The 13,845-nt window shown below is 38.2% G+C and overlaps 1 protein-coding gene across 1 annotated transcript; it reads left to right on the top strand.

Annotated features, from left to right (window-relative positions):
• On the top strand, positions 3,439–5,814 carry LOC109232327 (bidirectional sugar transporter SWEET11-like). The gene is made up of 6 exons (XM_019398059.1): positions 3,439–3,582; positions 4,368–4,404; positions 4,508–4,718; positions 4,818–4,979; positions 5,091–5,210; positions 5,308–5,814. The coding sequence occupies exons 1-6, from the start codon at positions 3,540–3,542 to the stop codon at positions 5,581–5,583; spliced, it is 849 nt and encodes a 282-aa protein (XP_019253604.1). The 5' UTR covers positions 3,439–3,539; the 3' UTR covers positions 5,584–5,814.

The raw sequence follows: 13,845 nt of genomic DNA, 5'->3' as shown, positions 1-13,845 counted from the left end.
AATTCGACCCCAAAACGAGGTCTAAATCACAATTAATCAAAAAGCCCTAACTTTAATCAAATCCCTAATTTTCTACCCTTATTCACATGATTTAGGCCTAAAAAAAATAATGGGTGTTAATGAAAATTGAAGAAAATGAGTCTAAGATTACATACCTATGAATTTGTGGTGAAATCCTCTTTCAAAAATCGCCCAATTTGGAGTTGAGATGAAGAAGTTATGAAATTTTGAACAAATCCCGTTTTAGCTACTGTTTTAAGTGCTAGGCGACAGTGTTCATTGCGTTCGCGAGAATACTGTCGCGATCGCGATGGCTGCCAGTAAGTGGACTTATGCGATCGCGAGTTCTTCCACGCGTTCGCGAAGGGTTGAACCCCTGATCTTCGCGTTCGCGGACACACGTACGCGTTCGCGTAGAAGAAAGACCAAAATCCCAGCCCCCTCCAATTAACACTACGTGTTCGCGTCACACAGGTCGCGTTCGCAATGAGCAATCCCCCAAAGCTCCGCATTCGCGACTGTGGCTTCGCGTTCGCGATGGACAAATCCACCCCTGTCCCCATTTACCTTACGCGATCGCGAGAGTGACTACGCGATCGCGATGAACAACAGGCCTGAGCACCTGTAGCAGAAAATCTGCAACTTTTCATTAAGTTCAAAACTTCCCGAATCACATCCGAAACACACCCGAGCCCTCGGGGCTCCTAACCAAACATACGTACTAACTCAACAACATCATACGAACTTATCCGTGTGATCAAATTGCCAAAATAACCTCAATAACAACGAATTAAATCTCAAAATCAAGGAATTTTTTTCTCTAACTTCATAAAACATCAACTTTAGCAATTTAGGTCCGAATCACGTCAAACGACGTCCATTTTTTACCAAATTTCACAGAAACATCTTAAATCATATATAAGACCTGTACCGGGCGCCAGAACCAAAATACGGGCCCAATACTAACATGTTCTAATCAAATTTCATTTCAAATCTCCTTAAACAATTTCAAAAAACAATTTCTTTCAAAAATTCATTTCTCGGGCTTGGAACCTCGGAATTCGATTCCGGGCATACGCCCATGTCCCATATTTTTCTACGGACCCTCCGGGACCATCAAATCATGGGTCCGGATCCGTTTACCCAAAACGTTGACCGAAGTCAAAATAACTCATTTTATAAGCAAAGTTTTACCATTTTTCATAGATTTTCATATTCAAGCTTTCCGGCTACGCGCCCGGACTGCGCATGCAAATCGAGGTGACTGTAAATGAGGTTTTCAAGGCCTCGGAAACATAGAATTTGATTTAAAATAAGTGATGACCTTTTGGGTCATCACATAGATCTCCATCCACAGCTATTGAGTTCAAAACTCCTTTTGAGGTATGGTCCTGTTCGCCTGCTGATTATTCAAAGTTACGGATATTTGGTTGTCCTGCTTATGCTCATGTGAGGGATGGAAAACTTGAGCCGAGGGAAAAGAAGTGCATATTTTTAGGGTATGCAACTGGAGTGAAAGGTTATAGGTTGTGGTGCATAGATCAAAAGACTCCAGGGCTAATTATCGGTAGGGATGTAACATTCAATGAATCTGCCTCACTGGACAGTCAGAGGGAGAAGGCAATAGCAGAAACAGATCGTGGTGTCAGTGACCGCATAGAGCTAGAAATTGAATCTCCATTATCTCAGCCCAGTAGTTCTAAAGTAGAGGAAGTGGAAGAGGGGCAAAATATTGATCAAGACGATAATGTTGATGCACCTGTGCAACAACAACCATATAGCATTGCAACAGGCAGAGAGAAGAGAGTGATCAACCGACCGCAAAGGTTTGCAAACATAGTTGATGGGAATCTTCTTGGATATACGAATCCAGTGGGATTTGCTTTGGCAGTTGCAGAGACTGTTGATGCATTTGAGTGTTATAGCTATCCAGAAGCTATTCCGAGTATAGAACCAAATCGACGGATTAGTGCTATGGCTAAAGAGATTGAGTCTCTTAACAAGTTAGGTATTGCCTAGACTTGATTGATGTGTGCAGTACTCAATAGAGCCCTTGCGATGGCTGAGGGCAAGGTAGACGTGTTCCTGTTGATGAAGGGAATTCAAGCCAAGGGGAAGATTTGTTATTTGTGGCTTGAATTAATTCCTTGTATTTTTAGGAAACTCATAGTCCCTATAGGTTTAGGAAAACCCATTGTCCTAATAGATTTGGGAAAGGAAAACCTATAGTCCTTGTCAAATTGGGAAACCTTTCTCATATATGTTTGGGACCTTTTGGGCTCTATATATAGGGGTTGTAGTTGGGGATTATAAAGATTGTATGGTGCTTTTCTTCTCATTCATAGTGGAAAACTCTCTTTGCTTTTGCCCCGAGGATTAGGCCTAGCCGAACCTCGTTAAATCCTTGTGTTGATTTTTCTTCTCTATTTGCTTTGTGTGTGATTGTGTGCTAGTTAACCCACGATATTCCGCAACACTAACAGAAACTGAGAATTTCTGAATATCATATATGAACTAATAGTAACAACTTGAAGCGAAATATTTGATTAACAACGACATGGAAATATATTTCAAGTTATACTAATATAATATGTTAAGTGGTCATCAAAGAGAACAATCTCACGAAACCTTGACGTAGTCTTTAGTGAAGCACTGAATCCCGAACCCGTAAATAGAAAAGCATACGTGTTTAACTTTTAAGATTCTTTGCATTGAACCCATTGAATTTTAGTATTATGGTTCATATCTACTATTTATTGCAAATTAATTAGATTTCACATATAAATATATGCTCTGTGTCGAAAGTATTGGTTTCAGATCAATTTGTTGCTGCAACCTGAATCCGCCTTAACATATCATTAGCGTTAAGCCGTTAACATTGAAAATTGGTAGCAACAAGAAACTTGCACGATTTCATGTCATTATACAGATACAGAGATAGGTAAATGACACAAACCCATCCAGACGAGATAAGCCTATATAATCAAAGCATATCCGATGGCATTCATCAGCCACTCTACCAAATTGATAATTTTTATTACCAATATATTAGAGCCAGAATGCATATCTATTGTTGATGCCAACTGGCAAACATTTATAGGCTCCTCCGTTATTTGTTGATTGATTTTTTGCTGATTAGGAGCACATTAATATACAAAAATAAATGAGAAACAAATTAAACCCCTTTCAAAATTCTAGTGCTTGAGGTGGACGCTTTAGTGCACAATGGATAGGACGATGACATAACAAAAGGGCAATATGTTTATATCGAACCCATCATATACTAAAAAGGTTAACTGATCAAAAGGTGCGTTGTTTTGTACATAGAAATTGAATTAAACCAAATAGAGCACTAACTGAAAAAAAAAATACATACAAAATGGAGAACTCTAAGACTAATATTGTATACTTCTAGTGTTGCTATATAAATATGTGAACTAAGCACTCTTCATTTCATTGTCAATCAAAATAGCAAGTCTTGCAATTGTTTGTGAGTGAGAGATTAGCAAAGAGAGGAATTTTCAAGTAAAAACAAAGAGATGGCTATTTCTGGTCACTGGGCATTTGCTTTTGGGGTCCTTGGTAAATCACTTTTTCTTGTTCCTTTGTAGGATCTTATGATAGAGTCTAGGGTGTCAAATGGGTCGGTTGGGTCGATTTTGGACGGGTCTAAATGGGTTGAGTCAATAAATGATGGGTCATTGACCCGCCCACGAGCCACTTGATCTGAGATGTGCTAGGTTAAGATAGGCTAAAACTTAGGGTATAGTCTAACCTCCTCCCCCCCCCCCCCCCCAACTCTTATCAAACTTTAACTAATATGTTATTTTCTTATGAATCGTTTAATTATTAAATACGATATTTTTTCTTTTTGTTATGATCACATATCAAATAAAAAAAATATTTTTAATTAAGTTACTTTGTCAAAGTTACTCATGAATCAATTTGGGCTAAAAATCAATTTAACTTTAGATGAATTAAAATGAGTTGAATCTAGATGGATTGAGTTCAACAGTAGACGGGTTGGGCAGAGTCATTTTTTTTCTAGGCTAATTTTGACACCTTTAATCGTGGCATTCTCGCTTCTTATTGTTTCTTCCTTTTAATTTCCACAGCAATAGTCAGGAAATAGATATTGGTCAACAGTGGGCCAATAACAATTATATTATGACTTAACTTATAGACAAATCCATACAATATCTTAGTGGAAGTGTCAATTAATCATTTCATCGTACTGACGTATCCTCAATCATTAGCGTACAAAATTTAATCATTGCATGAATATTTGTGGGAATTTTATCTCTTCAGTTAATCATTATTTTATCAAGAATTTCTTTTGTTGACCCCTTAAATTTTTTATCTTGCAGGAAATATTGTTTCGTTTATTGTTTTTCTCTCTCCATTGTAAGTTATCTGTTGCCCATATTAATTCTTATACCCACTTTATACGACATGTTTTTACTAGAGTTAAAGCCATTTAATTAATTGCATACTTGTTCACTTGTAGGCCTACTTTTTACAAAATTTACAAGAAGAAATCAACAGAAGGGTATCAATCAATTCCGTATGTGATTGCTCTATTCAGTTCCATGCTTTGGATATATTATGCATTTCTCAAGACCAATACGACCCTTCTCATCACTATAAACTCCTTTGGAGTCTTCATTGAAACTATCTACGTTGGCTTTTACCTTTTCTACGCACCAAAGAAAGCCAGGGTAAGTTTTTCAAGAGTTATATATTTTCTCTTTCTTTAATTATGTCCCTCTTAATATGAAGAAAGAATATAAATAATTGTCACATTCTTATAAATGCAGATCCAAACAGTGAAGATGCTTCTTTTAACAGTGGTTGGTGGATTTGGTGCAATTATCCTCATTGCTCAGTTTCTGTTCAAAGGTGTCGCTCGTGGCCAAGTGGTTGGATGGGTTTGCCTCGTTTTCTCCTTATGCGTGTTTGTCGCGCCATTATGCATAGTGGTAAGTTTGAAAATTAGTTTTGAATCTCAATTTTTAAGATTCAACATAGCATAAGAGCCTAAAAATTCTTTACACGAAGATTGAGCTCATTTTGATTGATCATTCATGCAGAGAAAAGTTATAAAAACAAAGAGTGTGGAATACATGCCATTACTCCTATCAGTGTTTCTCACATTAAGTGCTGTAATGTGGTTCTTCTATGGTCTTCTACTTAAAGACATTAACATTGCTGTAAGTTCTATTTTCAAGCTCATCATATATACCATTTCTTTAATTAATTACTTGCATATGTGTTCTTACGACAACCTTTTCCTTTTATGTTTTATAGGCTCCAAACATATTAGGATTCATCTTTGGTATTCTCCAAATTGTGCTGTATGTGATATACAACAAGAAAGAGAAGCACATCCTTAAGGAGCAGAATCTTCCTGAGCTACAAAATCATGTTATAATCTTGGAAGATAATAAGAAGCTTCCAGAACTAACTGAAGAACAGAAAATTGACATTCTGAAGCTTAGTAAATTGGTATCAAGTTTGCATGAAAATGCATGTGCAGCAGCTAAAGAAGAGAAGTTGCCCAAGCTGCAAACTGTGCAGGCCTAAGACTTTGTGAACCTTTAAGTTTACATGCACCATCTGTGTATTATTATGTCAACAAATTAAAATGCCCACTGTATTAATTGGTATTCTGAGTTCGCCACTAGTGCTTCCCATCATAGGATCGAATTTGATGGGAATTGGGTATGTTGTGTCATAATTAAGCTTGATTTGTGTAACATTTGATTTCTCCATTGAATCAATCTTCATTTATCTTTGGACAGTTTGTTCAACTTTCATGCTTTCTTTCCTAATAATGTTACAGCATTGAAAGGACTTCCTCTGTCCAGTTTATGTGATATTCTCTCATTTTTAGTAATGCTAAAAAGAATGACACTTTTTTATATTTAAAAATAATTTAACTTAAAACGTACCATTATACCTTTAATGATATGATTCATAGCCACAGAAATATCTATGACTTGTTTTAGACAACAAGTTTTAGAAATCTTTTTTCTTCTCTTTCTTTCTTAAACTCGGTATCTAGTCAAATACCTTCATATAAATTGAAAAAAAGAGTATGAAAACTAGCCGTTACGCCTTAATTGTAAAAACAGAATTGTGAATTTTGTACACCAATATGGGCCGATAAGAATTGCGACACACGCCTTTAAGCCCGATTATTGATTACCAGAATCCCATTAAGTGAGTTAGGCCACTAAGTTATGGGGCTAATTATACTCATAGAACCTTTAATGTTCATACATAATCAAATAAGAAAAAATGGCATGGTGTAACAACCTATTAAAAAAATTGAGAAATTTTCATGTAGCACTATCTTTTAGTGGTAATTAGCTATCTATAGATACCATTTGCTATATTACGGATTGTAGATACATTTTCTGTTGTTATAAGATGTATTAGATGTATTTAAGCTACTGTATTCATGAATACAATAGCAAAAATAGGCGTGAATTAGGAAAGTCCAGCTAATCAGTTGTTGTATTCGAGTGTATTCGACTGTATTCATGGCGTGAAACATGGGATTACTGCTGGACATATTATTGTATTCGACTGTATTCACGGCGTGAAACAGGGGATTACACTGTTTTTAAACGGAAAATGTATCAATTAACATAATAGACTCCTAATATAACTCAACAAACTCAATTATAACACACAAAATTCGTATTTCCGATTATAAAAAAGATTCTCAAGCGAAAATACCCCAAAAACATAGCAATCTTCAGAGAAATTATATAATACATCTGAATACATAAATTATATTAATTAAAAAAAATATGAATACATTCATGGCATATAGCGAGACAGTGGATACAATGAAATACATAGAATACAGCGGGATACATTGAAATACAATGAAAAAAAGACAGTGAATACAATGAAATACATAGAATACAACGAGATACATTGAAATACAATGAAAAAAAGGTAACAGACTCTTCAAGTTGCTCAACCCCAAACTCCGTCGTCTTTGTTCAAGAACAACCCTAATGTCGTCTCGTGAAGAGGGCCGCGATTCTGACTCGAAACTCTCAAAATATGGCGCAAAAACCAAAGAAATTCCTTATTTTCAAAGGAGGAGAAGAGAAAATGGTTTATCGTAGAAAGGAGTTGGAAAATTTGAGGTTTGTTGGAATCGAAGAACAGAGGAAAAAGTGGGTTGAGGTGTACTGTGGGCTTGATGATACTGTGCAAAAGGAGTACGATTGCCTCCTTCAGTCTAATACTCAAAAGCACATTCGTGGACACCTTGGAAAAGAAAATACCCCTGTGATTTCTGGTTCGTTTTTCCCAGACAACTCGTATTATCTGAATTTTTTTTTCCTGTGTTGTTAGTGGTTGTATTTATGGAGAAAGACTGGCGTTGAGAGAGAGAGTGGAGAAAAATCTGAAAGAATGAGAGAGAAAAATAATACTAAGAGTATTTTAGGGCTTAAGGGGAGGAGGTAACCATAAATAAATATTTGGCTATAAAAATCAAAAGGTAGCTATGGAATATAATTTTTTAAAAGGGTATTTATTTAAAATAAATAAGGTATCAACCATTGCTATAGGAGGTAAAAATTCCTAAAAAAAATTGGCATAAAAAAGCCCTAATTTTAGATATTGACACCCTATAACCCAACTTTAAGTTTTTATTTGTTAATTGGTATATCATAGCCAATTTTATTGCTATTCAAAATCAGAAGTAACTTTGAGTACTTTCCCCTCTCTCCTTCTTTTACGCTGTTCTTCTCTATCTTTCCCAAATTCCAAAATTTTCAAATCCCCCAAATCTATCCATTTTTATCCGATTAATACTCTTTTATTGTGTCTTCTTAATCTTTTTCTTAACTAATTTTTTTTTAAAATCAAGACTCTTTTGATTTTTGAAGGAAATATAGTTTCTGCATTTAGTTTTATTTTGGTCGACTGGGTAGTTACGCTTCTGAAGGGAAACATCATGCAAGCGTGAATGGGGGACAGAATCTTAAAATCCCCCCTATTTTTGAGGGGTTATATAATCGTGTCTGTTGGGTTTCAGCGATTTTACACCAACTTTTTCGGGCTACTAGTGCCAACTTAAATTTATGGCAATTGCCAATTATAGCGAAGCATTGTTATACGGTGTATTGCCTATTTTCATTCATAATAATTAACAACTTGCTATATCCAATTAAATTGCATTAGTAGTCTAAAATTCTGAACTTAATCTGTCAACTTATTACTTAAATATATTATGTTACCCTTCCATAAGAAATCAAAGAACAAAGTCATCACCTATGTCGTTGGAAAGTTAAGGTACTTGAAGATGATCACGAAGGAATCCAAATAAGGCCTGAACACTCGGTTCATCAAATCCATGAAAGCTGCTGGGGCATTTGTCAATCCGAATGACATCACCAAGAACTCATAATGCCCGTACCGAGTGCGGAAAGCTGTCTTAGGGACATCGGATGCCTTAATCCTCAACTGATGGTAGCCAGATCTCAAGTCAATCTTAGAAAACACTTGGGCACCTTGAAGCTGGTCAAACAAATCATCGATCCTCGGCAATGGGTATTTATTCTTGATTGTGACCTTGTTCATTTACCGGTAATCTATACACATCCTCATCGATCCGTCCTTCTTCTTAACAAACAACACCGGTGCACCCCAAGGCGAGACACTAGGCCTAATAAAGCCCTTATCAAGCAAGTCTTGCAACTGCTCCTTCAACTCTTTCAACTCAGGCGGGGCCATACGATACGGCCAAATGGAAATAGGCTGAGTGCCCAGAGCCAAATCAATGCAGAAGTCAATATCCCTGTCCGGTGGCGTACCCGGCAGGTCTGAAGGGAATACCTCAGGAATCTCACGAACAACAGGCACAGAATCAATAGAAGGAACCTCGGCACTAGAATCACGAACATATGCCAAATAAGCCAAACACCCCTTCTTGATCATACGCCGAGCCTTCATATATGAGATAACACTACGGGTAGAATGACTAAGAGTCCCTCTCCACTCAAGACGAGGCAACCCCGGTAAGGCTAAGGTCACAGTCTTGGCATGACAGTCCAAGATAGCATGGTAAGGTGATAACCAGTCCATCCCTAATATGACATCAAAATCAATCATATCCAAAAGTAACAAACCTACGCGAGTCTCAAGACCCCCAATCACAACTACACAAGAACGATGAACACGATTTACCACAATAGAATTACCCACCAGTGTAGACACATAAACAGGAGCACTCAAAGAATCACTGTGATAACTGCATCGGAAGCCTCAGCCTCAGGCCTGGATGGAAGAGCATAACATCAGGGCTGGGCCCCACCACTCTGAACTACATCTCTAGGACAACCTGCTGCTGGCTAGCCTCCACCTCTAGCGGCCTGACCTCCACCTCTAATACCTCTAACTCCACCTCTAGCAGCCTGACCTCCACCTCTAATACCTCTACCTCCACCTCTAGCTGGCTGAGCGGGCTGACGAGTCCCCTAATGAACCTCCTCACTCTCTCTCTCTCAGAGGGAAGTATAAGAAGAGCATGACGGGCCAAATCAATAAACCTGGTCTCGTACTGAGTAACAGTCATAGAACCCTGCTGGAGAAGCTCAAACTGCCTCCGATAGATCTCTCTCTGAGTGACAGGAAGAAACTTCTCCAAGAATAGCTGAGAAAACTGATCCTAAGTCAAAGCTGGTGACCCAGCTGGCCTAGCCAAGCAATAATCTCTCCACCAAGTCTTGGCGGATCCAGACAGTCGAAAAGCAGCGAAGTCGACCCCATTGGTCTCCACTATCCCCATGTTCCTGAGAACCTCGTGACAGATGTCTAAATAATCCTGAGGATCCTCAGAAGATGCACCGCTGAAAGTGGTAGTGAAAAGCTTGGCGAAACCTATCCAACCTCCACAAAGCCTCTGAAGACGTAGCTAATCCATTACCGGTCTGTGCGGCTGCTCGGCTGAAGAAGCAATACGTGACCTCGCCATTCGCGAAAGAACAAAAGTAGAGGTTTCAATTTAGCATTGAGAGAACAAAATCGCACAACAGGAAAGAATAGATGTGAAGTTTTTCCTAACTCTGTAGCCTCTGGGGATAAATACAGACGTCTCTGTACCGATCCCTCAGACTCTACTAAGCTTGTCCCTGAATTGTGAAACCTAAGAAACCTAGAGCTCTGATACCAACTTGTCACGATCCGGATTTTCCACCCTCGGGAGTCGTGATGGCACCTACTAGTGAGAGCTAGACAAGCCAATTATTTCAACTATTTACCTTTTTCTCATTTTTAATCCTTTAACAGTTATGAATCAACATTATGTAATCAGCGGAATTAAATAAGTGGAAGAACAAATTATAACCATTAAAATATTACCACTACAAGTCCTTAAATATAGACTACCCAGGACTGGTGTCACAATTTCACAAACTGTCTAAGAATACTACAAATAAGGGTCCGAAAGATAAATACAACAGTGTCTCTGAAATACATAAAAGAAACAGAATGAAGGGATAGAAGGAGACGCCAAGGCCTGCGGACGCCTGCAGGACTACCTCGGGTCGCCTCGTGAGCTGGAAGCAGCAACCTCAGTGTGGTCCGAAAACTACAGTATCGGGATCTGCACAAAGAGTGCATAGTGTAGTATCAGCACAATCGACCCCATGTGCTGGTAAGTGCCTGGCCTAACCCCGGCGAAGTAGTGACGAGGCTAGGACCAGACTACCAAATAAACCTGTGCATTTAAATCATGTACAACAGAAAATAAAGGCAAAACGTTACAATTAAAGATAGGAAGGGGAAATATCAAGTAACAACGGAAATCCAATAGATAAATGTAAAGAACACTATAACTAAATTATCAGCAAGAATCAGGAAATCAAAGACAAGTGCACGGCATCACCCTTCGTTCTTTACACTCTCTCACAAATATCATGCACGGCATCACCCTTCGTGCTTTACACACTTCCTCACCCAAGCAACAATCACAAAGCAATTTGGGTAAGAGAATCAATAACATCACAATAAAATCAAGTAACCAAAGAAAACCAATAAATAAACGTAAAGAACATCATGACTCAATTATCAACAAGAATCAGGAAAATCAAGGATAAGTGCACGGCATCACCCTTCGTGCTTTTACTCTCGTCCTCATCATAAGAATCAACATAATCTGCACGGCATCACCCTTCGTGCTTTTACTCTCGTCTTCACCGTAAAATCAATATAATCGGCACGGAATTGTACATCGTGCGGCACGGCATCACCCTTCGTGCTTTACACTCTTCCTCACAAAAATCATACACGGCATCACCCTTCGTGCTTTAACACTCTCTCACCAAAACAATGCACGACATCACCCTTCGTGCTTTAACACTCTTCCTCACCCAAACAACAATCACAAACAATAAGGGCAAGGAAAATAAATGAAATCACAATAAAATCACAATGAAAATCCCAGCAAGGGAACAATTCCAAAAACAACAACATCCCGGCAAGGGAAAAATATTAAAAGCAACTACATCCCGACAAGGGAACAATATTAAAAGCAACAACATCCCGGCAAGGGAGACAATATCATAATCCTCTTCTCTTTTTCACATTTACTTCACAACTCAATTTACAACTTGAGCCAACGCTCTACCATGCTCAATTACCAATGATACTTTCACAATTCAATTCACAACTTGAGCCAATGCTCTACAGTGTTCCAATACCAATGATACATTCACAAATCAATTCACAACTTGAGCCAACGCTCTTAAATGTTCAAATACCAATGATACTTTCACAAATCAATTCACAACTTGAGCCAACACTCTTAAATATTCAATTACCTAATTTACTTCCACAAGCGTTGTTCAACAATAGGAATATCACATAAGGCATGAACAATACAAAACGGAGTCACATTAATCATAGTATAAGACTCACGGGCATGCTTGACACCAACGTATAGATACTCGTCACCATGCCTATACGTCGTACTCAACAATTAACACATAGCAAATAGGACACGACTCCTAATCCCTCAAGCTAAGGTTAGACCAAACACTTACCTCGATGCCACGAACACAATTCAAGCCTCAACTACTGCTTTACCTCTTGATTCCACCACCAATTCGCTCGTATCAAGCCACAAGTTACTTAACTATATCAATAAATGCTAAATGAATCAATTCTAATGCATGAAAATAGATTTTCTAAAGTTTTTCCCAAAAAGTCAAAAATCGACCCCGTGCCCACATGGTCAAAACCCGAGGTTCGAACCAAAACCCGATTACCCATTCACCACGAACTCAAATATATAATTTATTTTGAAATCGGACCTCAAATCGAGGTCCAAATCCCCAAAATTTGAAAAACCTATGTTCTACCCAAAACAGCCAATTTCCCCCATGAAAACCTTTGATTTTGAGTTGAAATCATGAGAAAAGATGTTAAAGATTAATGAAAACGACTTAGAAATGACTTACAATCGATTTGGAAGAGAATTTTTCTTTGGAAAATCGCCCAAGAGAGTTTATGTTTTGAGAAGATATGAAAAATGGCTGAAAATACGCCTAAGTGTCAATTAACTGGTCTCTGATGTTGCAATTGCGACCAGGGTTCGTAATTGCGAACCCTTCAGGACCTGCTGCTCTCGAATTTGCGACCACTGTTCGCAATTGCGAACTCGCATTTGTGATGGGGGAGTTGCATTTGCGACAAAGGGGATTACTGGGCCTCTTCGCATTTGCGAAGAAATGATCGCATTTGCGATCAGCCCTGCCTAGGCCTTCTCTCGCATTTGCGATGGGCTGTTCGCATTTGCGATCTCACATTTGCGAGCCAATGCGAAGCCTGCAGACCTGCAACATACCAGCAATTCCTAAGTGCAAATTTCACTCCGTGGCCTATCCAAAACTCACACGAGCCCTCGGGGCTCCAAACCAAACATGCACACTAACCCAAAAACATCATACGGACTTGCTCGTGCATTCAAATCACCAAAATAACATCAACAACTATGAATTTAGCATCAAAATCAAAGAAAATCTCAAGAACTTTCAAAGTTTCAAATTTTACAACTAAGGTTCCGAATCACGTCTTATGACCTCCGTTTGTTACCAAACTTTACAAGCTCAACCTAAATCACATATAAGACCTGTATCGGGCTCCAGAACCAAAATACGGGCCCGATACCATCAAATTTCAAACGCAAATTCCAAAAACTCATATATATTCCAGAAATCAATTTTCTTTAAAAATTCATTTCTCGGGCTTGGGACCTTGGAATTCGATTCCGGGCATACGCCCAAGTTCCATATATTCCTAAGGACCCTCCGGGACCGTCATATTATGGGTCCGGATCCGTTTACCCAAAATGTTGACCGAAGTCAACCTAAATTTATTTTAAAAGCAAAATTTATCATTTTTCACAAATTTTTCAAATAATGGCTTTCCGGATACACGCCCGGACTGTGTACGCAAATCGAGGTGAGACAAAAAGGAGGTTTTAAGCCTCGGAACACAGAATTTATTTCTAAAACAAGTGATGACCTTTTGGGTCATCACAAACAATCTTTTGAATTAAAAAAACACAGTCACCACCTACGTCCTACTGCAATTTGTTGAGTCCTCTATTTGGAATTCACTCTTAAGATTTTCTTCCTAGAGAAGAAAGGAAAGAAAAAGGATTTCAATTAACATAGTAAATCTTGCAATCGAATTTGGGAGGGTGCTAAGGAATATGCTTGTTCTTCTTAATAGTTGCTATGTTTCATTTTATGTGTTTTAGTTTGATTGTGCTCTTAATTTAAGAAAGTAAGAAAACTTTTGAATCTTGTGGTA

This window comes from Nicotiana attenuata, chromosome 9 (assembly GCF_001879085.1).
Source record: "Nicotiana attenuata strain UT chromosome 9, NIATTr2, whole genome shotgun sequence".
In the NCBI taxonomy this organism is placed as follows: Eukaryota; Viridiplantae; Streptophyta; class Magnoliopsida; order Solanales; family Solanaceae; genus Nicotiana; species Nicotiana attenuata.
This window is presented reverse-complemented; position numbering and strand designations above follow the sequence as displayed.

What these genes read in the sequence shown, in the direction of transcription:
- LOC109232327 (XM_019398059.1), top strand. Translation starts at nt 3,540, where the DNA reads ATGGCTATTTCTGGTCACTGGGCATTTGCTTTTGGGGTCCTTG. An exon ending in ATTTGCTTTTGGGGTCCTTG is followed by an intron (nt 3,583 to 4,367) that starts GTAAATCACTTT and finishes TTTATCTTGCAG; the next exon opens with GAAATATTGTTTCGTTTATT. An exon ending in TCGCGCCATTATGCATAGTG is followed by an intron (nt 4,980 to 5,090) that starts GTAAGTTTGAAA and finishes TCATTCATGCAG; the next exon opens with AGAAAAGTTATAAAAACAAA.